This window comes from Marmota monax, unplaced genomic scaffold (genome assembly GCF_021218885.2).
Source record: "Marmota monax isolate L192 unplaced genomic scaffold, Marmota_monax_Labrador192_F-V1.1 WCK01_AAM20220418_F8-fsc00102, whole genome shotgun sequence".
NCBI classification, from domain to species: domain Eukaryota; kingdom Metazoa; phylum Chordata; class Mammalia; order Rodentia; family Sciuridae; genus Marmota; species Marmota monax.
In genome coordinates, this window is record NW_026692494.1 from 351,193 (window position 1) to 377,373 (window position 26,181).

General features: G+C 37.7%; 1 protein-coding gene and 1 pseudogene across 1 annotated transcript; one reads left to right on the top strand and one right to left on the bottom strand.

The window, feature by feature from the left end:
• Positions 1–3,506: 3,506 nt before the first annotated feature.
• LOC124092257 (olfactory receptor 7E24-like) lies at positions 3,507–4,477 on the bottom strand. Its single transcript, XM_046443724.2, has one exon. It carries the CDS (start codon positions 4,407–4,409, stop codon positions 3,507–3,509), a length of 903 nt encoding a protein of 300 aa, XP_046299680.2. The 5' UTR covers positions 4,410–4,477.
• Positions 4,478–10,091: 5,614 nt separating this feature from the next.
• LOC124092258 (olfactory receptor 7E24-like) lies at positions 10,092–10,805 on the top strand (annotated as a pseudogene).
• The last annotated feature ends 15,376 nt before the right edge of the window (positions 10,806–26,181 follow it).

Consider the following 26,181-nt stretch of genomic DNA (forward strand, 5'->3'; position numbering starts at 1 on the left):
TGCCTTTGAAATATTTCATGCAGTTTTAAGTACATAACAAGCTATAACAGTTTTATGCATATATTATAATTTGCCCCACTTCAATCCCCAGTAATTTTCCTTTCCATCTTTTCTCCATCCCTTTTAATCTCCTTTCTCTACAGCACTCTTCTCCTTGTAAGCTTCATGAAATCCCCATTTTGTTCTGTATTTCTTTCTAGCTATGGCATGTGAAGGAGAATACTTGGATCTTGACTTTCCTTTTTAATATTCTTATTAGTGTACTGTGGTCATACATAACAGTTGAGTTCATTTTGATATATTCATAAATATCTATATATCATAATTTGCTACATTTTAATCCTCAATAATTCCATTCTCCTACCTCTTACTTCTCCAACTCCCTCTTCCTCTCCATTAATGGTCTTCCTTCTTTATTTTTTTCTAACTTATTTTTAGTTGTAGATGGACACAATATTTTTATTTTTATTTTGTTTATTTTTTATGTGGTGCTGAGGATCAAACCCAGGGCCTCACGTATGCGAGGCAAGTGCTCTACCACTGAGCTACAGCCCCAGCCTGGTGTTCCTTCTTATTATTTGCCTTTTTGAAATTGGTGCACTATAGTTAGATGGGAAAGGGGAATTCCTTGTGATACATTCAACTCTACATCCAGTGTTTCAGAACCAAATTACCTGCCTCGTCTTTTTTTTCATACTTATGAAATTTCTTCTGTAATTTTTCTTCTGTAATTACATATATATGAATGTTATATGTAATTTTGAAAAATAATAGGTTCCTTCTAAACATGATAGAGATGCAAGAAAATATTGTTTTACCTTATTTCTGGTCCTTTCAGATGGAAAGGAAGAAGACACAGGCATGGATGGTGATAGATGGGGTACCTGTACCTCATGCTCTGTTTCCTTGAACCTATGGAAGAGTCTCACAGCATTTTCATAGATTTTCATCTTGGATGTTTCTTCTAACCAAGTATAAGCTCTTGGTAGCCTGAAATGACAGGCTCCTCATTCCTTTCTAAATACTTAGTATTTACTTCATAAGGGCCAAAATGAAATGTGGTACTAGGGAACTAGGGGAGCCATAACTTGAGGTCACAGAATATTTAACTCCAATAATATACTCATTAGTCCTATCATAACTAGTAATATTTCTTATTGTGCCCTTATGTTTTATATTCCTAACTCAATATACATGTATACCTACTATCTGTTCCATGGGTTCACAATGCAGCTGTATCAATTACAAATCAAACACACGATAGTGCTGAATCTTAGAGATACTAAGAGCTTTCCATGTGTCTTAGAGGAATAAGTGCAGCCAGCAGAGCTCATATTAAAATGTCATTCTCTGGATTCAATGCATCCAATATATTTTGCTTGTCAACCATTAGATGGATTTGAGAAGAGGTTCTGAGGTCTCAGACACAGGGAGGTCTCAGGCACAGGATTTGACCATATGCAGATCCTGAGCGGGAATGGAATCAGCTTGTGACTTGCATTTCCTTCACAGTTTCAATGCTCCACTTACAAGAATAGAGATGGGGGAAGAGAACACACAGCTTTCTTGGATTGGGGCAAGAGGACAGAAGTGTGTTGGATTATTGTGCCTCTACCCCTTAAGTCATCTTTGCATGTCATCAGTAGGCATCCTTCCCACAGCAGAGGCCACAAATACTAGCCAGCACTCTGTCCTGTGACCTCTCGGGATCCTCAAAACCTCAGTGAGCAAGGGGTCCCTTGTGGGGGTGGGGCAGAGAAGAGATGGCTGTCTGGGTTTTCATGGGGAGGACGTACCAGGAGTCTCCATTCAAGAACCACATTCCAAGCATGTTTTCAGTCTTTTCTTCCTATCTAGCTTACTTAATATACCCCTCCCCTCTTTTTTATGTACAATCATTGTAACTAGGCAAATACAGCACCAGCAACACCACACCTGGCATTGAGAAGCCATGAATAAGGCGTCAAGATGTCATGGTTGCTGTCCACCCTCCTCATCCTTATCATCACCATCACAAATCTTTTGAGGTGCTCACAGAACAAGGTAGAAGGACACAAATTCCCCTATCATGGATGAGATTTAAGGGCAGCGGATCCAGTGTGAGAGGGAAACAAACTTCTCAATGACATTTCCACAACAAATTGCAAAATGTTCACATTCCACATGGTTTAAATCTGTCAAATGATATTTTCTCCTGATGAAGGGAAACAAAAGTTTGGATTGTCCATCCCCCATGCATGCTCTCCCTCAGCACTTTCTGAATCACACTGAGCCTTTGCCAAATCATGGCCAAGGACTAGGAATAAACACCAATCCCTTCTCCCAGTGCCTAAAGTCACCTCAGGCTCTGTCCTTAAGACAGGTGAATACAGTGAGAATTAGGAGACTCCTAATGCAGCCAATCATGGGAGAAGGAGACAGATGCACGGTCCAGTGGACTTGAACCACCAGGCTGAAGATTGACCATTATAAACCCTTGGAAGCTCCATGCACAGAGCTCATAATAAGCCACCGAGTTCCCTGTGATCTCAGTCTCTAGGAACATCCTACTAATAGTGGAGGAGAAAGAAGGGTAATAAATGTCCACAGAGAGTTTTGGCTCTTCTAGTACTAATCAAGAATCAAGTGTGCTCTTTTGTTTCATTCTTTCTTTGTTTACTGGTGCATATTAATTACATATTTTCATATCTTAATGCCAACAACATAATTTGGTCCGTGCTATTCTCAGCATGTCCCTTCATCCTTGATTATTTGCTATTCCTGCTTCTGTTCATCTATGCTAATGCTTTCCCTTCTACATTCATGAAATTCTTTCTTAATCTTTTGCCCTATTGTTTCCACATATGAAAGAGAACCTACAATAAGCATCTTTCTGTGTCTGAATTATTTTGTTTAAAATGTTACTATCTAGTTCCACCTATTTTCTTGCAAATCACATAATTTCATTATTCTATATGAGTGAATGAAACCCCATCATGACTGTACATATATATATACACACACACAAACATATATATCACTATATGCATGTGCAAATATATATATTTGATATATATATATCACATTTTCTTTATCCATTCATGTGTTGAGGGACATCCTGGCTTATTCCACACCTTGAATATTCTGAATTGTGCTACAAATATTTACTTACTTCATGTCTTTAATTTTTAAAGTACCATTTGCATTTTATTTTCATTCCTTATCATAGTAAGAAAATGAATGAAAAAAAATAGCACTTTATCCATTTTTTAGTGCACCACACTGTGACACTATATTTGTTTTGCTTTGGAATCATTATCATCATGCATTTCCCTAACTTCCCCTCTTCCGAGACTAAAATTTTGAGCACATTCAAAAATGTCTTTATTTCTCCATCTCTAACCAGTTTCCAATTCCACTCTACCATGATGAAGAATTAATGTACAGAAACTGCAAAATAACAGAGTGGATGGCAGCTCTGACAGTTTCGTTTGGCGGACTTCTCCACTGTGAATTTCTAGTGGATGCTACAGTTCCTGGGAATAGGCAGTTGTGCCGTACAGCCTCCTCAGGGCTCTTCTCATGTCCCTGTTCCTCAGGCTGTAGATGAAGGGGTTCAGCATGGGGCTGACCACAGTGAACATCACTGAAGCCACTGCACTGCTTCTGGGAGAATGTGACACAGCTGAACCAAAGTACACTCCAAGGCCTGTTCCATAGAACAAACAGACAACTACCAGGTGAGACCCACAGGTGGAAAAGGCTTTGTGCTTCCCCCCCGAGGATGGGATCCTCAGAATGGAGGAAACAATCTTAGAGTAAGAGAAAAGAATCCCTGAGATGGGAAGAATACCAAAGATGGCACCAAAAATATAAATAACTATGATATTGGTGAAGGTATCAGAACAGGCAAGATTAATAAATTGAGAAGGGTGACAGAAGAAATTCAAAATTTCCACAGCCTTAAAGTTGGTAATTTGTAACACAATCGAGTTGTGCATCTGGGAGTCCAAAACGCTGCATAAAAAAGACACCAAAACTAAGAAGCCACAGAGGCGAGGGCTCATGATGACTGAATACTGCAGGGGGTGACAGATGGCCACAAACCGGTCATAGGCCATCACAGTCAGAAGCATGTCATCCATACAGACAAAAAGGGCAAAAAGAGACATCTGTGTCAGGCAGCCTGCATAGGAGATGTCTCTGCTGTGAGTCTGGATGTTCATGAGCATCTTTGGCACCGTAGTGGAGATGAAGCCAATGTCAGCCAAGGACAGGTTGGAGAGGAAGAAGTACATGGGGGTGTGGAGGTGGGAGTCAGAGCTGACGGCCAGGATGATCAGCAAGTTCCCCAACACTGTGACCAGGTACATAGACAGGAACAGTCCAAAGAGAATGGCCTGCAGGTCTGGATCCTCTGAGAGCCTCATGAGTTGGAATTCAGAGACACATGTTTGATTCTGTAGTTCAATAGTGTTTACACACCTTTTAGGGAATAGAAGGCTTAGAATAAAATAACTAAAAACCAGGTACCCAGCACATGTATGATGTTCACACCCAAATTCAATATACCTTCAGCACTTTTTCTCAGTGTGACAAAACCAATCCCAGAATTTTTGCATAATTTTCTTCAAAAATCGCATTCTTTGGTGACACTTAAATGAGCAATGTTAGAACAAGAACTTTACACCTATCAAGTCCATGATCACCACAAACTACTGCACTCTCTTCAAGGACAGTAGAGATTAAGGAACATCCTTACCATTTAAAAAAATTCAATGCATTATAGGAAATTAAGGAGCTGTCAAATATACCGAATTTTATTCTAAGACAATGGCATAGCATTCCTTCTTTAGAATATTTATAAGCACTTTGCTAGAGCTTATTTGAATACTAAATTAAATTTGACAGTTTATAGTAAAAAAATCCTATGTAACAGATTAAAATAAAATTTTTCATGGTTCTCGTGTTTCATGATTTTCCCCCTTTGTGAATATAGACCCCACTCAACTTTGTTTGTCTTTTAAAAATTATCTAACAAGCAGGAGCATTTGGTCACACCTGTAATCCCAGGTACTCAGGAAGCTTAGTCAGTCGGATCTCCAGTTTGAGGAGAATCTGTGTAAACTTAATGAACTCCTGTTTTAAAATATTTTTTTTTTAAATCTGGGGATGTAGCTCAATGGCTGATATCCTGCCTCGCATGCATGAGTCTGTGGGATGGATACCCAGTTCCACACACAAAAACTATTATTATGTAACTCCTAGCCTTCTGAAGTACTTCAAATTTTGAAGCATATGTTTTATTAAATATACAAAATATATGACATCACTAACAACAAATGTGGTGCTAGTGTACACTACATCTGTCATCCAAAGTGATATTAGGAAATTCTTTAAAAATGTTTAAAATTATTTAGCAGATTTTTTTTGTCCAATGACATGCTATCTCAGTAACATATTTTGTTGGAAGCCATCTCCCTGAGTTCTTTTTTCCCCTCAGGTCGGTACTCTGGCCTGCTAGTTCTGCTTGGTTGTTGTTCTAATCATAATTCTTTTGTTAAATTGTCCTTTTAAGATATACATGACAGTAGAGTGTATTTTTTGGGGGGTGGGTACAGGGGAATGAACTCAGGGGTACTTGACCACTAAGTCACATCCCCAGCCCTAGTTTGTATTTTATTTGTAGACATGGTCTCACTGAGTTGCTTAGGTTCTTGTTAAATTGCTGAGGTTGGCTTTGAACTTACAATCCTCCTGTCTCAGCCTCCCAAGCTGCTGGGACTACAGGCATGGGCCACTGTGCCCGGCAGTAGAGTGTATTTTGACATATATACATGGAGTATAACTTATTCCAATTAGGATCCCATTCTCGTGGCTGGCCATAATCCTTTAATTTTCATTTGAAGACTTCAGCATCAAGCCTAGAGCCCTATGAGGCAAATGTAAATTGCAAGTTGGACCTCCTTGTGCCTAGTTAATAGGTTTCATGTTAATCCTGCTGACATGGACTGCAGCTCCCCAACTTCAGCTGCATGAAGACAACCCAGGTACATTATTACTGTCAGCTCACACTGTGATTCCATGGTGGAAAATACAAAAGAGAAAAGTACAGAAAATAAGGTAAAAATGCCTCCTCTGTCAAATGGGGGTAAAAATTATCTACCTAACAAAGGTTTTATGAGAACGACTTCTTTTTACCTTATGAGTGAAGTTTGATGCAGACTAAAATAATTCAATAAATGTCAAACACATAAGTAGACAAATTATATTAAAAATAATGGGACTGTCAGCTACCACTGTCATCTATCTCTGTATGATTTCATTCTTCTGCCCACCTGTCCTCCAAAGGTAAATTCTGTCGGGATTTGTTGGGAAGATTTTCCTGTCAATGTGTCCAGGCCAGTTTTTGTTTAGAATATGGATTATAAGAATTTTTATTTTAAAAAACTTACCTAAAAATACCTAATTTTTACTTAAGCAGTGTGTCTCAAAATAAATAAATAAGTAAATTAATAAATAAAAATGTTTTCCCTGAAATATTCTAGTTTACATTGATGTGGTTTGAAATCTCTCTGTGATGCACTAACAGTTAATGGAGGTCTGGATCCTCTAAGAGGAGGATCCAGATTATTATTATTATTATTATCATTATTATTTGGCAGCTTATTATCATTATTATTATTAGCTTATTATTATGATGGTATGTTGAAAATTCTTATACTTTTGTCCATATCATACCTCTAAAAAATCCCATGCACAATGTGGACAGCAGGTAGTTCTTCTAATTCCAACAACTGATGCACATTCAGTTTTACTACCAATTATTCAACAATTATTTGTTGTCCCAATAAAAAGTCAGACATTATAAATACATCCCCTTGTTCTTATCAATAGCATCAATACATTCTTATAGTGTATTAATAATCCTTTCCTAACATATAAACAAAAAAACTTCATCTCCTACTGCTAATCGATTTCTATTTGGTGACATCCGGGGAAAGAGTCCCCTGGGATGGGAGTGGGGAGATCACCCTTTCAATCCAGAGTCACTGACCAGCTGTTGTGCACAGATTGTGTGTGTCTCTCTCCTCCTGTCTGAACTGAACTTGTTACTGATAGGAGAATGACACGAAGCTCCAACATGCCTGGCACATGAGTGGAATTTAAGCCTGGAAATAATTGCAGTTACTTTCTTAAAATCATTGCAGTTACTTTTTTAAAAAGTACAGAATTTGATGTTATGGAACAGTGAGTTGTAGAGCAATATAAATATTTGCTAAAAACCACCAAAGTCTGGAACAACATGAAACCCTATAATTTCTCTCATTCCAAGCTGTAAGATTCACCTGCTGCCTTTTCTGTGTCTTTTAAGTTATTTTGAATAACTGTTTATATAGATGTGCTTAGAGGATTATAGGGCCCATGTGTCTATGACATAAATGCAAACAAGAGTTATGTCACCTTGACTGTAGCTCTATGAGATATTCCTGAAAGGGCTCAAATTACAGACAGGAAAACAAGTTTAATGAAGCCACACTGATTATGGCCAGGATTTGTGGACCCAAAATTTATCTTCAATATTTAAAGAGACATTTTCATTTGATGCCTCTTCTGGGCCTCCAAGATATAGACACTGGGCAATTAGAAATGAATTAGTCATCTTCTTCAAATACACAATATGTATTTATAGTAGGAGACAAATGAAAAGTCCTGTTACAGTAATAGGAGAAATGTTACTTCTCATCAAATGATATTTTAATTCATTGGTATAAATATCAACCTTATCACTGTTAGTGAAAATAATATCTGAATTTCTCTCATTCATGTTCTCACTCTCTACTGATGACAGAAGGAGCATCTATGTCATCCATGGCCATTTCAGTTGTATCCACCAGAGATCACATCGGTGTCAATGCTGAGGTTGGGATAGTAACAACCTGCACTGTGTTTCAGAAATAAACATGCGTGTCCATGAGGGAAATTTTAAATTTTAGTCTCTAGGTCTGATGCACTAAATTTTTCATTGATTTCCAGCTATCAGAAAATCAAAGCAGACATATCAAGATTGCAATCACATAAATATGGGAAGCCTTTTTTTTTCCTAGCTGTTTCTAGCCTTCTGAATAAGAATAGAATCCAGTCCTGACTTTATGTCTCTTTGAGGTTGAGTGGGTTGAGTAAAAGTTCTCAAAAGCATGTGGACAGCTGAAAGGATCTCCTGGACCAGGCCAAGTGTCAGGTCTAGACTGAATTATCACTTCTCTACTCTTCCCGTGATCTTTGCCCATGGTCTGTGGCTGTCCTTCCCACTGAGTCTGGCTGGTGTCACCCACAGCTTTGCCCTGTGATCTAGCAAAAGGATGTTTGTGTTGTCAAGGGGACACCCTGCCAGGGTTTGCATAGCAAGATGTCCTGTGTCTGCCATCAGACAGGCTGATGAAAACAGAGCTCACTCTTTCCTACCTAAAAGCCTCATGCAAGTTGCTAAAAATGCTATCTTTTTCTTTTTATGTAAAATCATCATAATAGGCACTTATAACAAGTGGAGGAAATGAATGTCCCCTAAAGGAAATGCTAGACAGATCACTTGTAAACAAGCCACATAGATCACAGAACTAATGCCTGGGGTTTAGAAAGCTCTCAGGAAAGCTTCCTGGATGTCTTCTTCCTCCTTGTTCCTCCTAATCCTTTGGAGTGCTTACAGAAGAGTCTGGAGGGACCCATTGTCTCCTATAACAGGTGAGTGGTCTATGGGAAGTAGAACCATTGTGGGAAGAGAGGTCTCTGAGACCTCACCACCACCAAGAACGGAGACTGCACATCCTCAGATCTGAACTCTCACCTGGTGTCCTCTCCTCTGGCTATACCCACTGCATGCTTGTCCTGATGATGAGAAATCCATGCTTCCCCACCTCCATTCAGCATCTCCCTCAGCACTTACTGGGCAGCACTGGGCCTCTGCTGGGTCATGACCAAGGGCCGAAGATTTGACGTTTCCCCTTTGCCCAATCTTTAGTTGAGGACAGTCTCAGTCCTCAGGATTGAGATGAATATATTGTGAGGTAGAAAATTCCCAATTCAGAGAGTCCCGGAGGGAGGAGAAGCATGTATGTGTCCACTGTGCTGAGCCATCAAGCTGGAGAGCTGGAGGACAAGGACCAGTGCTGACTATTATGTGACCTTGGAGCCTCCGTGAACAGAGCTCATAATTAGCCAAGTTGGCTCACGTTCTTCAAATCTCTAAGGACTTTATAACATTAGCAGAGGAATAACAAGTGGAGGAAATGAATGTCCCCTAAAGAGTATTTTCTCTTGTTCTACTTAGCTAAAAACTTATTGCATAATTTACTTATTTCATGTCATTTTTATTAACACCTATTAACCTACACATTATTAGGGTTCAGCATGGTATTTCCCTCCGTGTATCCAGCACACATTGATCCCCATCCAACCAGAGTTCTGTTCTCCTTGTGCCTGGGCACCCTTCCCATTTCCTAGTAATCACTATTCTACATTCAGGTTGATGGTTTTTTTGGGGGGTTTTTTTGTTGGTTTTGTTTTTTGTTTTTTGTTTTTTTTTTCAATTTCTAAATATGAGAGAGAGAATATGCAGTTCTACTCTTGTTGGGTCTGGTTTATTTTTTATATCTTGGTTTACTTTTTGAAATAACCATTTTCATTTCTTTTCCATTGCTAATTATGGTAATATATACCAAAGCTTGCTTTTCACCATTTTCAAATGCACAGTTCAATGATGTCCTTACATTCACATTGTGGTGCAATCATTGACACCCCTGCCCACAAGAAATTTTTTATCCTCCTGAACTGAAAGATTGCACTTAATTCAAGATCTTCCCATTCCTCCTTTCCCTGATCCCGGGTAGCTCCATCCTACTATGAAACCTGATGAGGAATTAAAGATATCAGGCTATAGAAAAATTCCAAATTAGATATATGTATGCATATATGATTAACTCTGCATATGTGATCTTTGTGTTCCTCCACCAGGGTCCCAAAGATGCTCATGAACATCCAGACTCAAGAAGAGCCATCTCCTATGTGGGCTGCCTGACACAGATGTCTCTATTTACCGTTTTTGGATGTACAAATGATCTGCTTCTGTGATGACCTATGACCGGTATGTGGCCACCTGTCACCCCCTGCAATATGCGGTCATCATGAACCCTCGCCTCTGTGGCTTCTTAGTTTTTCTGCCTTTCCTGGTTAGTCTTTTGGACTCCCAGCTGCACAATTTGATTGCTTTACAATTCACCCGTTTCAGGGATGTGGAAATTGCTAATTTCTTCTGTGAATCATTTCAACTCTTTAATCTTTCTTGCACTAATACAATAACCAATACTATAGTCATATATTTTACTGGTGGCGTCTTTGGATTTTTGCTGTCTCAGGGATCCTTTTCTCTTACTATAAAATTGTATGCTCCATCCTGAGGATCCCTTCCTCAGGTGGGAAGTACAAAGCCTTCTCCACCTGTGGCTCCCACCTCTCAGTTGTTTGCTTATTTTATGGAACAGGCCTTGCAGGGTACATTCATTCAGCAGTGTCATCCTCCCCCAAGAAAGATGTGGTGTCCTCAGTGATGTACACTGTGGTCACCCCCATGCTGAACCCCTTCATCTACAACCTGAGGAACAGGGACATCGAAAGTGCCTTGTGGAGGCTGCACAGCAGGACTCTCTAATCTTATTATGTGCTCCATCCTTTTCTTAGAATTGATTAGAAACTCAATCTAGGACTTCATATGCTTCAATGTGGAATCACTATTTTTGTGTTTTCTTAGTTGGTGCTCACTTCATATTTCATGTCTGAATACTGTGTTATTGGTGTGTCTTTAATTCAATTTCATGATTTTCCTTGGATCCTTTGCATTGTAAACATCAAAATTGGCAACCCCTGTTTCTTCTCAGCAATACCCTGGACTCCAGGTGAAATGCTAAACTCTATTTTCACACAGTTAAAATTGGTGTTCTTTAAAGTTCTTGTTAATTTTCTTTAAAAATTGTATCTAAGTGGCCGGGGCTGGGGCTTAGTGGTAGAACATTTGCTTGGCATTTGTGAGATTTGTGAGGCATTGGGTTTGATTCTTAATACCACATATAAATAAATGAATTAAAAAAAAGGCCCATGAACAACACACACACACACACACATATATATATATAGGTACACACACGTATATATGTATGTGTGTATATGTATGTATGTATATATATATATATTATGTTATATAATATATAATATAATTATATATTATATAACATAAATATATAATTTTATATATATATATATATATATATATATATATATATATATATATATAATATCATCTAAGATATGTATTGAGGCATGTTACATCTCAGGGCCAGATCACTGGATTTCCAGTTTGGCTTTCATTATAATCACCTGAGAAATTAAAAATGTTTTTGATTAGGTCTCACGTCTGTGGATTCTCATTTATATGGATCTGACTCACTAAATGTTCAGAAAAACCTTCATAGAAGATTCATATGCTGGCTCCTAAAGGGATCAAGCTCAAAAGGGTAAGTTAGAAATGTGCCTACTGGAGCACCAGGCAAGGTGGTTTTCCTGGAATCTCTTCCTTAAGAACATAGCCCATCAACCCCCGGAGCTTGTCATGCACTGGTTTAAGGGAGTGACTCTCTCCTCCAGTCCCACCCTTCTGTAATTGTATTTTCAGCCTGACTGGTGACTCTTGGAATCACTTCTCTACTTTCCACCTTGTTCGGTGGTCACCACAAGTTACACCATGGTCACTAATTTTACTACCTTGACAATCCAGTATATGTCACTAGGCCCTTTTCCCTCTCTCTCCATTAAAACATTTAGATTTGTTAGTATTTTTACAGGACACTGAATTATAAATTGTAACATGTGGCAAAGGTTTTTTTGTGAATTTTGTGAAATTGTGATTTTTTTTAAAAAATGTGATAAAGAAATAAAGCTAATTTTAAATGTATGTACTGATTTCCTGGTGTCCACGTGAGTGAGGTTTCAGAGGTGGTATTATATATTTTTCTAAAAAGAAAAAAATTCTGTCTTCCCTGTCTTCCTCCCTTTCCCTGTGTTTGCTTCCTCTCACACGTATTAACACCATAATAAACCCATTTGTCATGAGACCCCCATTAGAGCTGGCACCATGTTTTTTATTAATTTCAGACTTCCAAATTGCAAGCCAAATAGATGTTTTTTCATCACAAGTTTTCCAACCTCCGGTATTTTGTTATTTCTTTTATTTTTATTTATTTTTTTAAATACATAACAATAGTGGAAAGCATTACACTCATTATTACCCATATACAGCACAATTTTTCATAACTCTGTATATAAAGTATATTCATGCCAAAATATGCCATTATACATGAACTCTTTTTTTTTTTGCATTACAATTCTTAACACACAACAGAAAACATACAAAATGGCAATCTGCTTTAATCAATCTATAAATTCAGATGTTAATCTCAACTAATAAATATTAAACCCTTTCAAACCCACATACCCAGAATAATGTGTGACCAAATATCTGGGTACTTGCTGCTCATCAAGATTCTGCTAAATTCTACACTAAGTGACAAAAAATCTTGAAGGTATTTTTATAAATGTATATCTAATATGTCCATACCTCACCAAACTGCTTGACTTTCTACTCCATAAACTTCTGAGAAAAGACATGTGTAAGGTTTTATTTTCATTATAAAGTAATTTGAGGGAATTATTTCCCCCAAAATTTTAGAGTTACAGAATGAAAAATAGATGTTGATCTTTTATATAAAAACAAAGTATAAGGTAATGAAGACATAACTTTCTTAACCAAATATTCAAAGAAGTATGCCAGTAGTTCTGGGTTCTCTTGTTCTTCAGAATAGTCATTATAGGAGGCAGAATGAAATCAAAACAAAACATTTGTCATACCCTGTAAATTCTTTCTGCGTTGGCAGTAACCTTGATACGTTATCCCTGCCACCCATGATGACATGTCATCAACAGGAAAACACTGCTATGGCCTAATCATTACAAATGTCTCAACACTGATCCTTTCATCCCTATATGTACTCTGTACCTGCCATTTAATTTTTCTCATAGAAAATCTATATTTTATCCACTCATGGGTAAGCAGGTACCTGGTAACTATATCTTTTCCTCCATATGCAATTCCATTATGTATATACTAAAAATTCTTCATGTAAGTAAAGGATACATAAATCTCACTTCCATAGCACAGAGGGTTTTCACTGAGGAAACACCATGGACAGAATAAACAAGATTGCAACTGATCACTGTTCACGTAAATCTTACCTTACACATGAGAAAAATTGCAACCAGGAAACACCTACATCAAAATGTTCAAGAGCTGAAAGCACAAATCTAATGATGGGAAAAGAGTACAGGAAATATGTGAGGAAGTTAAGGTAAGAATGCTGTGGCAATCCATGATCGAATGAGCAAACACAGGGAGTAGAAAAGTGTAGCATTTAAATACCATTAACTATCCAAAAAACAGCTCAATATTGAAGACCATTGGGAGCTTAGAATGGTACTGCACTCCAAATGGTCCTGTGTTCTCACCTGATATCCCCATCTCCAGTGAGAGCACCTTGGTGTGTAAGTAGCTGCTCAAATTGGTGTCTGTTAGGAACTGATTCCTGGAGAACCTTGGCTGCCATATTTCTCCATCTTCTAGACTTTTCTCCAGCTCCTCTCTAACACTCAAGAGCAGGTTAAATGCCACAGTGCTTATGGACCAAGCCTTTGCTATTATTGTAGATAATTATGTTGAAGACCAGGCAAAGTGTTTCCTATTGAAAAATATTCATCTTATCAGCTTAAATAAGTCCATTTTGAAAACTGAGCATTCCATGAGTTTAAATGTATCTTTATATTAATAGTGTGATTTTGAGTATGATACAAAACTCATTCTGTTTAACTTCTTCAAGTGTCTATGGGTAAGGAACAAATACTTAACAAAGAGCATGCTTGAGAGAATGTAGTTAAATATATTGATCAAGACAGTGTGTTTAGTGTATTGAAACAGATTGATAATTTTAAACTTTTGTTCTCATACTAAGAAATTCAACAAATGGCTTTGCAGACAGAAAATCTGAATTTTAATATTAGCTTCTGAATTTTTTAGTTGTGTGGGCCAGAACTTGGTACTTTACTCTGAACATTTCAACATGTTAATTTTTAATGATTTTTTCTTGTAGTCCCTTAGGATTTTCTAGCAAATGTGTGAACATATCCTGTATTCCAAGAAGGAAGCAATTCCAATAAATTATTTGGACTCCAGTGTGCCTTAACCCTGGATATCTGACAGACAACTGCATTTTTTACAGACAGGTATATTTTTATGTTTAAACAACAATATCTTGACCAGGTTAAGCACATAAAATAAATAACATTCATCTATATCTCAAAACATAACAAAATGATAGCAATTATTGGCACATCTATATTTGTATACCATGGAGTAAAAAATTACTCACTATCTTACAAGAAAGCATGAAGACATTTTTCATCCAGATGTACAATATTTCCCATTTTTCTTGAAGTCCTACACCATCTATAAAAGTACACTTATCTAAGAAATCCTGAGAGAAAAAAATCTCTAGCTATTTTTATATTTTTATTGATTTTTAATTTTATATATGAGCAGAATGCATTATAATGCATAGTACTACACATATAAAGCACAATTTTTCATATCTCTGGTTGTATACAATGTATATTCACACCATTCATGTCTCCATACCCGTACTGTGGATAATAATGTTCATCACATTCCACCATCATTTCTAACCCCTTGCCTCCTCTCTTCCCCTCCTACCCCTCTGCCCTATGTAGAGTTTGTCTATTCCTCCCATTCTCCCTCACCCTACCCCACTATGAATCAGCCTCCTTTTGTCTGAGAAAACATTCTGCATTCAGTTTTGGGGATTGGCTAACTTTACTTAACATTATTTTCTCTAACTCTATCCATTTACCTGAAAATGCCGTGATTTTATTCTCTTTTATTTCATTGTGTGTGTGTGTGTGTGTGTGTGTGTGTATATATATATATATATATATATATATATATATATATATCACAATTTTTTATCCATTCATCTATTAAAGGGCATATAAGTTGGTCCCACAGTTTAGCTATTGTGAACTGAGCTGCTATAAACACTGTTGTGGCTGAGTCCCTGTAGTATGCTGTTTTTAAGTCATTTGGGTATAGACCGAGGAGAGGGATAGCTGGGTCAAATGGTGGTTCCATTCCTAATTCTCCAAGAATCTCCATACTGCTGTCCATATTGGCTACACCAATCTGCAGACCCATGAGAAGTGTACGAATGTACCTTTTTTCCTGCATCCTCATCAACACTTATTGTTGTTTGTATTCATAATAGCGGCCGTTCTGATTGGAGTGAGATGAAATCCAATTGGAGTGGTTTTGATTTGCAATTCTCTAATTGCTAGCAATGTGAACTTTTTTTATATATTTGTTGATTGATTGTATATCATCTTCTGAGAAGTGTCTCTTCAGGTCCTTGGCCCATTTATTGATTAGGTTTTTGTTTTTTTGGTGCTTAGCATTTTGAGTTCTTTATATACACTACAGATTAGTGCTCTATCGGATGTGTGAGGGGTCGGCTCTCTATTCACGTCACAGATTGTTTCTTTTGCTGAGAAAAAACTTTTTAGTTTGAATCCATCCCATTTATGATTCTTGATTTTAATTCTTGCACCAAAGGAGTCTTATTAAGGAAGTTGGGACCTAACCCCACATGATGGAGATTAGGGCCTACTTTTTCTATTAGATGCAGGGTCTCTGATTGTATTCCTAAGTGCTTGATCCATTTTGAGTTGAGTTTTGTGCATGGTGAGAGATAGGGGTTAAATTTCATTTTGTTGCAAAATGATTTCCAGTTTTCCCAGCACCATTTGTTGAAGAGGATATGTTTTCTCCAATGCATGTTTTTGGCAACTTTGTCTAATATAAGATAATTGTAATTTTGTTAGTTAGTCTCTGTGTCCTCTGTTCTGTACCACTGGACTACTCAACCATGCAACCAGCACGCTGGTTTCATACAAGAGGTTCATAGCATAGAAGTTAACTAGTGAGATCAAAGAAAACACACAAGACTCAATTACCTTTTCTTTGACCAGGTCCGAGATGGCCCTCCCTCTGGCTCCCACCTCGAACCACCCAGTGGGGCAGCAAGGCTTACTCAGGACTAGCAGGAGAGAGAGAGAGAGAGGGCATGCCAGGGAGTGGCCTTTTATTGGGGAACAAGAAATTCAGGGGAAAATTCCATCCAATGAAGGTTGAGGGGGGCAGCATTCCAAGGTCAGGGTCAGTGATTGGTATCAGGGTCAATGGTCAGTCACACCCCCACAAGGATGGGCTCTCGCACCCGGAGAGGGTGGGGATTAGCTCTGACACAGTTTAGCCAGAATGCCTCACACCCAATCAAGGAGGTGCCCAATAATGTGCAAGAATGGCTTCCCACATATCCCTCCTTTTTTCTCTTAAAAATCAGGCGGTGGTTCACTCTTTCAAGTTTCTGCATTCTTGTTCCAAAGACTCACCATCCTATAATTACAACACAAAAGAGAATTAACAGCAAAGAGAACAATCCAATAATGTACCAGGCTGAGTGTTTAAGAATATTTCCAGGGTTAAATCCATTTAACTCCTTCAATATTTGGTTAGCCAAAGAAGAAGGCTCCGAAAAATCAGCTCCATTATTTTGAATGTCTTGAATATGGTGATGAAGTTCCAAAAGATCCAAGCTATTATTATTACTTTGAAAAATACCTAACAAATGGTTTTTAACCTTCTCCCAATCCCAGAGAGAAGCATTGCACTTGGCAGCTGTAACACACACATATTTATAATTTGCGTGGCATTTAAGCCTTTCTTTAAATTTTAAAGCTGAAAGTTCATTACCTATGTCTATAACAGTCGCCTCTAAGGCATTTAATTTAGTCTCAATCCTTTCATCAATATTTACTTGATTACACAGTCTTTGAAATATTTTGAGCTAAATTATTAAGAAATTTTGATTGTTGAATATTTTCAGACAATGTCAGAGATGCAGAAACAGTGGATGCAACGAAAGAAACTAACACCAAAACACCAACAATTATAATTCCAATAGCACGTTTAGGTCTTGCTAGCTGGGCATGAATTTGCTGCAAGACTTGTAAACCAGTATCAGCATACCATGGCTCTGAAATATTAGCAGGTAATAAAACAAAAGAGGGCTGATGAAGTATCAGCACTCCTTTTCCTCCATTATACCTAGTAATACAATTGGTTAGGTTACATTTATTACAAGTAACAATATATCGGTCATCTATCCATTTAACTTTTACATTCCCAATAATTAAAACATAAGGAGATTGGACACAGGCTCGTAAGCCATAGCAAGATCCCTCCTTACAGTTCTTGCCAACAAATTTTGGTAAAGGCTTGTCTGTAAAAATGTGAGAATTCTGAGGCAGCAATTAAGTGTGAAACATCCTTTTGAGTACCACCCTCACTGTAAGTCAAAATATTACTAACAAATCCTGCAGGTGTCATAGCAGAATTTTTTCATAATTGTCTCTTATCAATTTTTGGAGACCAGTCTAAAATATACCCACTATCTTTAGACACCTAATGTTGTACAGGAAAAGCATTTACACAATTCATCCATCTAGGAAAGGTGCCAAAATCAATTGTAGAACTATTTGGACAGTGGGGTATCCGTGGAGGTTTTGCAGAAATGACTGGCTTGTTATGGGAAAGTCCTATCTTAACTACTGATCTAGTATAAGGTTTTAAGTCTCCACAAATAGAATAATTAGTCAGTCTAGGTCTACCAATCGCTGTCTTTTCCTCAAATGATACTTTCAGACAGCCAGCATGTTTATCATGGGACCAACACAAAGGTCATTGGGCACTGTAGCCAGAATAATTAAATCTAGTCACATGATTGGGAGTAATATGAGTATCTGTAAATCCTCCCATCATGAATGAGTCATTAGTAAACACTGGAATAGATTCTCCAGTCCACACAGCTGGGTGTACCAGGGGTGGATCTGGGAAAAATGTCCAGTAAGTGTCTGTCTGGTTCCCCTTTACCTGACAGCCCAGCAGGGCAATTACTGTTGCTACCATCAAGATTGGGGTCCTGTTCTTTCCTAGGAGTCAAATTATTTGGGAAGCCTATGTTGTTAGCTTCTTCACATCTTCCCATGAAATCAGCTTTTTGGCTGGGTCAATCTGGTTTCTCTTTGTCTTTTTCCGATATCTCTTCCTTTTGAATGTGGGCTTCTCCAGGTCGATCTTCAGTCACTTGAATCTCGGTTCTATCTCTTTCATGTCGGATTGTGTGTTCAGGAACCCAGATAGGACAAAAAGCACTTTCTGGAAAAATACAAGCATGACCTCTGCCCCACATAATCACTGGGTCTGGGCCTTTCCAATGACCAGTCTGTAAATCTTTCCACAAAACTCTGCCTAAAGGGCCTGGTACTGTGGGAGACATTTGTCTCTCAGCCACAGTGTGACCTTCTACATCACAGTTTAAAAAATTTAAAATGAACAAAGCATGATTGAGGCTATTTTTAAGAGTCATAAACCTATTCCCCTCTTTTAATTTTTGTAATTGAAGCTTAATAGATAAATGGGCCCATTCCACAATGGCTTGACCTTGGGGGTTATAAGAAATTCCTGTTTTATGATTAATTTGAAACTCTTGGCAAAATTATTGAAAAGAAGAGCTTACATAAGCTGGTGCATTATCTGTTTTAATCTGCATAGGGCACCCTAACACAGAAAAGGCTGCTAGGCAATGAGAAATTACATGTTGATTATTTTGCTTAGTACATGCAGTGGCAAAAATAAATCTGGAATATGTATCAACTATGACATGTACATAACATTGCTTACCAAATTGAAGAATATGACTTACATCCATTTGCCATATTTGATTTGGTTTTAATGCATGGGGATGTACCCATGATGATGGAGATGGAGTGTGAATAACACACTTCAGGCATTGGCTTATAATTTGATGAGCTTGTTCTCTGGTAATATTAAATTTTTTACGTAAGCTAGAAGCATTTTGATGATGCAAGAAATGGGAAGCTTGTGCACAATCATATGAAGACATCTGTTGACAAAAAGCTACTAATTTATCAATTTTGTCATTACCTGAAATTAAAGGTCCTGGAAGATTAGTGTGAGCCCATATGTGTCCTATGAAACATGGGTATTTTTGCATTAGCGCTGCCTTTTGTAAATTATGAAAAAATTCAAATAACTCTTGTCATAAAGTATACCCAATAACTGAAGTTTCAATATTTTTGGTAACTCTGACTGCATATAATCTGTAAGAATAAATATTAATAGGCTCATTTGCAAAGTAATTTAAGGCATAAATCAGAGCTTGAAGCTCTGCTCTTTGGGCAGAAGTATATGAAGTTTGCATTACCTCTGTGTGAACACGACTATAATAACCTGCTTTACCTGAGGTTGAACCATCAGTGAACACTGATAAAGCTTCATCTATGGGGCGTGGACGCACAATCTTTGGAAAAATAAGTGATGTTAATAATGCAAATTGGATAATTTTCTCACGAGGGTAATGGCTATCTATCTGGCCAGGAAAATCAGCAAAAACTATCTGCCATAAGCTAGAAGTTTGAAAAAGCCAATTAGTCTGTTGAACAGAAAAAGGAATAATTATGATATCATGCTCAGATCCAATTAATTATAAAATCTTTGTTCTACCTTTAATGACTAATTGAGCAATAGAGTCATGAAAAGGAATTAATATTTTTTGAGGGGAGTGGGATAAATAAATCCACTCAATAACTCCTAATCTTTGCCATTTGGCTCCTGTTGGGGTATGCTCAGTTGGAAATATTAATAAATACACTATTTCCTTAGGATCAACTCAAGTAAGTTTTGCATTTTTAATTGCATTTTCAACCCTTTTTAAGGCTGTTCTAGCCTCTAAGTTCAGCTGACGTGGAGAGGTTAGAGAACGATTTCATTGTAATATCTGAAATAAAGGACTTAACTCAAAAGTAGTTAGTTTTAAGGATGGCCTCAGGTAATTAATATCTCCTAATAGCTTTTGAAAATCATTAAGGTATGCAACTCCTTAACTCTTATCTGAAGATTTTGAGGACGGATTGTACGTCCTTGAATTATCTGACCTAAATATTGAAAGGGAGGCATCTTTTAAATTTTTTGAGGAACAATGCAAAAACCCATTGCTGTAATTGAAGCCTCTAACTGAGTAAAAATTTCTGAAAGTACCTCTGGATTAGCATGAGCCAATAATATATCATCCATAAAATGAATAATATATGCATCAGGAAAGCTATTTCTTAAGGGAGCTATCACCTGATCTACATATTTCTGGCATAAGGTAGGACTGTTACGCATTCCCTGGGGTTGTACTTTCCAGCAATATCTTTTAACAGGTTCCTTAAAATTAATTGCTGGGACAGTGAAGGCAAATTTTTCACAATCTCCAGGATGTAACCTTATAGAGAAAAGACAATCTTTTAAATCTATTACCATCAAGCTATAGTTTAAAGGGATGGCTGTGGGGGAAGGAAGTCCTGGCTTTAATGATCCCATAGACTGAATTGCATGATTTATTGCCCTTAAATCCTGTAGCAACCTCCAATTTCCTGACTTCTTCATAATAACAAAATAGGTGTGTTCCAAGGACTGAGTGTTGGTTCTATATGACCAGCCTGAAGTTGTTCCTCAACTAACCTATGAATTATTTTAAATTTTTCCCCTGAGATGGGCCACTGAAAGATCCATATAGGCTCCTCTGTGAGCCAGGTAATGTTTTCAGCTGTCTTAGGGATCAGGGAAATACTCAGGGCCTCTAGTAAAAATTTTGGTCTGGAGCATTTACTAATATTTGCCATGGAGACTGGTTTGTAAACAGATACTCTCCCTGAAAGGTTTCTTTATCATCTCCAGGAAAATACCTCTGATTAACTTCCTCAATGGATCTTATAGAATTTGGAGTAACTAATAACAATCCCATCTTTGCTAAAATATCCCTTCCCTATAGGTTTGCTGGTAAAGACTCTAACACATAAGGTTTAAAAACTCCACTGTTCCCATCAGAATCTTCCCAATGGAGATAATTTGCACTTTGAGCAGGCTGTGAAATCTGCCCAATTCCCTCTAGGTTAGCTGGTGCTACATGTAAGGGCCAATTCCTACACCAGAATCTATTAGAAAAGACAGAAATATCAGCACATGTGTTGAGAATGCCCTGGAAAGTTTTATGATTAATTTTAAGTTCCAATAAAGGGCACTCTTGTCGCACTAACTGAGACCAGTACACTCTGTCTGGCAGTTTAGAAACTGAATTTACTTGCAGGTGTTTATCCAAATCACAGGGCAATAAAATACATTGGGAAAATGCATCCTTTGGAGTAAGCCTTAGGGCACAATTGGACCTTACAGTAACATTTAATTGTCCTTTAAAATTTGAATCTATCACTGCAGGTATTACCTCAATGGCTCCTTTTAAATTATTACATCCAAAAATTAAACCTATAGTTTTATTAGGAAGTGGCCCGAAAATCCCAGTAGGGATTGGTTTTGGCCCTGATTCAGGATTCAATTCAATTGTTGTTCAGGGTCCTAAGGAAACTGTCTGTGATTTATGTTCCAGTAAAAACGGTGGGCCATCCTGGTCAGAGCCAGTGATGTCACACTATGCGACCCCTCCTGCAATTCCCCATATTTTTGCTCAGCCCAGGGAGGGGCTGACCTGAAGTTTTTGTTCTCCCACTAGTAGGAAATGATGGTGAGAAGGCAGGCTGATCCATGCCATCTTGATCCGCCACGTGGGGTTGAGTCCTGCAATATCTATTATCAACAGTAGATGGTGCCCTGAATTTAAAATTATGAGTGCAACATCCTCACGCAAAGTGATTATTTCTGCCACATAGATTACAACTTCGTACCAATTCCTGCGATTGTAGGGTTTCTCTCAGGGCTGCGGCTAGCGTTACTGTCTGCAAATGGGTGGAATCAATCTCAGAACACAAGTGGATAAACTCAGAAACTGTTCCTTTTTTATGATGGGGTCTGAGAAAATCCTGACAATATTTATTCGCATTTTCAAATGCCAATTGCTTAACAATAAACTCGCAAGCTCCTTGGTCTCCGATCGACCTATTTGCTGTCTGATACAATCAGGCTACAAAATCCAAATATGGCTCACTGGCACCTTGTTTGACTCTGGTAAGAACTAAATTGGACTGGTCCTTGGAAACTATTTGTTTCCAGGCACGTTTAGAACAGTCAGTTATCTGATCATACACTGCAAATTCATAATTTAACTGTATTTCCAAATCAGCAAATTCACCCGTTTCTAAAAACATTTCTACTGGGGTCTGTAATTCTGTCTTCTATTCTTTTCTGCTTGTTCAATACAAAAATCAGCCCAATAAGATCGCCAAAGTAAAAAATCTCCTCCACTCAAACAAGATCTGGCTAACGAAATCCAATCACTTGGTGGAAGTGGTTGTGAGGATTTGGTATCAATCAAATTTTGTACAAAAGGTGTATTCAGACCATAAGTCTCACAAGCACTCTTCAATTCCTTAATAGTCTTAAATGGAATTACAGCATGAACTCGAATTTTTCGGTCTTGGTCATTAAACGGCTCAAAAACTGGAAAAGTTGAAAACCGCTAATGTCTTCTCCCGGCTCCTGCGCCTTCTTAATACCTCGCTGGAACAGGGTAAGAAAAGTCATTGTTAATTCTGAGTACCTGTTAAGTTTTGTCCTTTTAGCAGATAATGACCGAATTCTAATAGCCTGGGCAGGCGGTGTTAACCGCAGTCTGTTAAAATTTCTCCATAAGTCCTGAATTTCAATGTCTGATTTCTCTTCCTCAGACTGCTACTGGTGGAAAGAATCTCTGCTGTTGCCATTTTGAAATTAGGCTTCTAAGACACATGGTGGAGAAGGGCTTTGTGCCTCTCTAGTAATTACTTCTGGTTTTTCCTCTCCGGGAGGATTCTCTATCTCTTCCGGAGGACTCTCTATGACTGCTGATGTTTCCTCTCTATGACCCTGATCTCTATGACCTTCCTCTCTATAATCTTCCTGCAGGCTACCCTGATTTCCTTCCTGCAAGTTCAAAGTAACATTCCTAACTTTCGGTTTAGCCCCAAGAGCTTTAGTTTTTAAACAGCTCAAGGGAAAAGAAATTAACTTAGCCTCAGGAGGATTTTCCATGTGAATAGACTTAATAGCTCTCTGAATGCCTTTCAATAGATCTTCAGGGGGCCAAGAACTATGGCCCCTGTATTCAAAAAGACAAATTTCTAAGGCCATCCAAGTTTTTTGAATACTTTCTATGCCTCCAGGTAATTCATTAGAAAGGCAAATTTTTTTTTGTAATTTCCTCCCTAATTTCTCCCAAGTATGTAAATTTGGGGATTCTTGGTCACAAAACCATTTACCCATGACCTTTAAGAATTGTAATAACTGAGTTTTGTTTTTTTTAATCTGTTTTCCTTTCTGATTAATTATGGTGTCTAGAATAGTCAAATACATCTCCTTATCCGTAGAAGTTGAATTTCCCATTTTAATTAATTTAATGTCTCACTCCTTCAGTACCTCCAGGTACTTTTGTTACCCAAAATCATCACCAATTCCTTTATCTTTATAGCATGCTCAATCTAGTTAAACTAAAAGCCTCCTTGTGGGCGCCAATTCAACTGTGCAACCAGCACGCTGGTTTCATACAAGAGGTTCCTAGCATAGAAGTTAACTAGTGAGATCAAAATAAACACACATGACTCAATTACCATCTTCTTTGACCATTTCACGGTATATGATACTCATAGACATGTTGCACATGTTGAACATACACTTTTAACTAAAAATATGAAAAATGCATTTGAATAATTAAAAAATTGGGAAACATTGAAGATAAAGGACTTATTTTCCTTCAAAATGTTGTGGACATCATACTATTCATAACATCTCAAAATGTTCATCTAAGGAGGCATGATCAGAGAGAGAGACTGTCCTGAGATTGGTTCTTTGAAGAAATTAAACATTCCTAAGAGTAAATCTCATAGCTTTAAAATCAAACTTAGGGGCTAAAAAAAGAGGTTTTCCTTGGAATAAAAAAAAAATTACTTTCACATCGGTCCAAATGAAAACAAAATTGACTGAAATTTTTCCTGTGTGCTCTCTTCTTTGTATCCCAAGGGAACTGAATTGCTTGTAGAGTAGAAAGAAACAGAACAATTTATTTAATGAGGAACTCTGAGAATTCAAACCCTGAGGCAGTAGACAATTTAATAATGCTCTTGGTGCCCCTTACAAGTAGTTCTCTAATCACATCCTGTATAAAAAGCCTGTACCCTTCTTAGTCACAGATTGTGGCAAAGAGAATGCTTCAGTGACAACCACTCATGAGAGCTGGTGTCCCGGTCAGGCTGGTGGAGCAGGCAGGAGAGAAAGTGGGCGCTGGGATTTGATCTAGGACCATAATGCCCAGGAAGCCCCCAATTCCTCTAGGCTGTGAAGTTCCTCTAAAGGAACTATAGTTTCCATTGACAGGTCTCTTCCAGCTGTTCTTCTGATTCCCTTTGTAGTCTTGGGATTCACCCCAGGACCAGTGTGTGCTTTGTTTTCTTTTGCTTCTGTTGATCCTAACTCTTCTCCACTCTTGCTTGTAATTGTACCCTCCTGTCAAGTTTCTGCCTCCAATTCCTATTTATTAACAACTCACCAAAGACCTCTTACCTACCTTGTTCCAGTTGTGACTGGAGTTTTCTGTTCCACTTTCTATTTTCACCAGCAGATCTGTCTCTAGTTATCTGTCTCTTACTAATTCTGTATTTTTATAGTTATTGTCTCACATTAGTGTCCACAGCAGCTCTACCAAGAACAGCATCTACTGTTTTTTTTTTTTTAGATGTTTATTAATCTAAATTCCTCTCCTCCCTTTCCCAGTTCCTTTGAAAGCTTAGTAAAATGTCAAATGACTGAAGTTGGAAGAGGCTGCCTTGGCATGTTCATGGATATAATACAAATCTGTAGCATTTGAAGATAACATTTCCTTTGGCTATTGTTTGAAAACTATCGTTTTTTACTGAGTCAGGAAAATGTCCATGGTTTTTCTGTTTGCAGGCCACCTCAGCCCTGGATGGTAAGCACAGAAATGCCTGATAGTGTTTTTCAAATGCAGTTTTAACTGTGATCATATCTAGGATTACTATTAATCTATCTATTTTTATATGGAGGATGTTAATAAACTTCCTTATAATGAACAGTTTTAATTCATAGAATCATTGATCCTTTTCATCATGTGTTATGCTTTTAAAATATACATAAATGCACTGTATTTAATATCACTACTCCCGTTTGTGAATCTTCAGGCATGTGACAGGCATGACGTATTCTCCTTTATATTAGAGAACACATTTTTATTTCAATCTTTGTTATATCTCCAACAATTATATTTGCTCACTACTAAAAATGTGGCTGGTGTAGCATATGAGTCCCTGAAAGGTAAATGAAGAGCCAAAACCATGACTACTTCAGGGCCTACAGGATAATAAATCAGCTAAAGGAAGCTTTAATTGGTCTCACACTCTGTCCTTAATGAGCCTCATCCCCAGTTCACCATCACCAGGCCTCTCAAAGCCTCTCTTATGCTGAGTTGACCGCTCCACAGGGCAACTACACATTCTCACCTCTTAGCCTAGAAGGCTTCTTCCTTCCTCACCTCCACTGATTAACAATTACCCATCCTTCCTAATTGAGGTAAGTGTTACTATTTCAGAGAAGAGTCTTCTACCCACCCTCACATACTAAATTGATCTTCAGTGATGTTTCTCTGACTTTAATTAATTAAAAACCTTTGGGAATTCATAACATTAACATTTTTGTGTCAGAGAAAATGTGATCATTAATTTTTAACTCATAATTTTCCAATAAACATTACAGGATTTTTAAGTTTTTGAAAATTTTAATCCATTATGTCTATCATCTATTTTGATGATCACCCATTCAAGCAGGGAGACATTATCCTGCCTTGTATTTGATTTTAATGCTGGTACCCTTTATTTCCTTCTCTAATCTACATAGTTCAAAGAGGAATGTTGAAT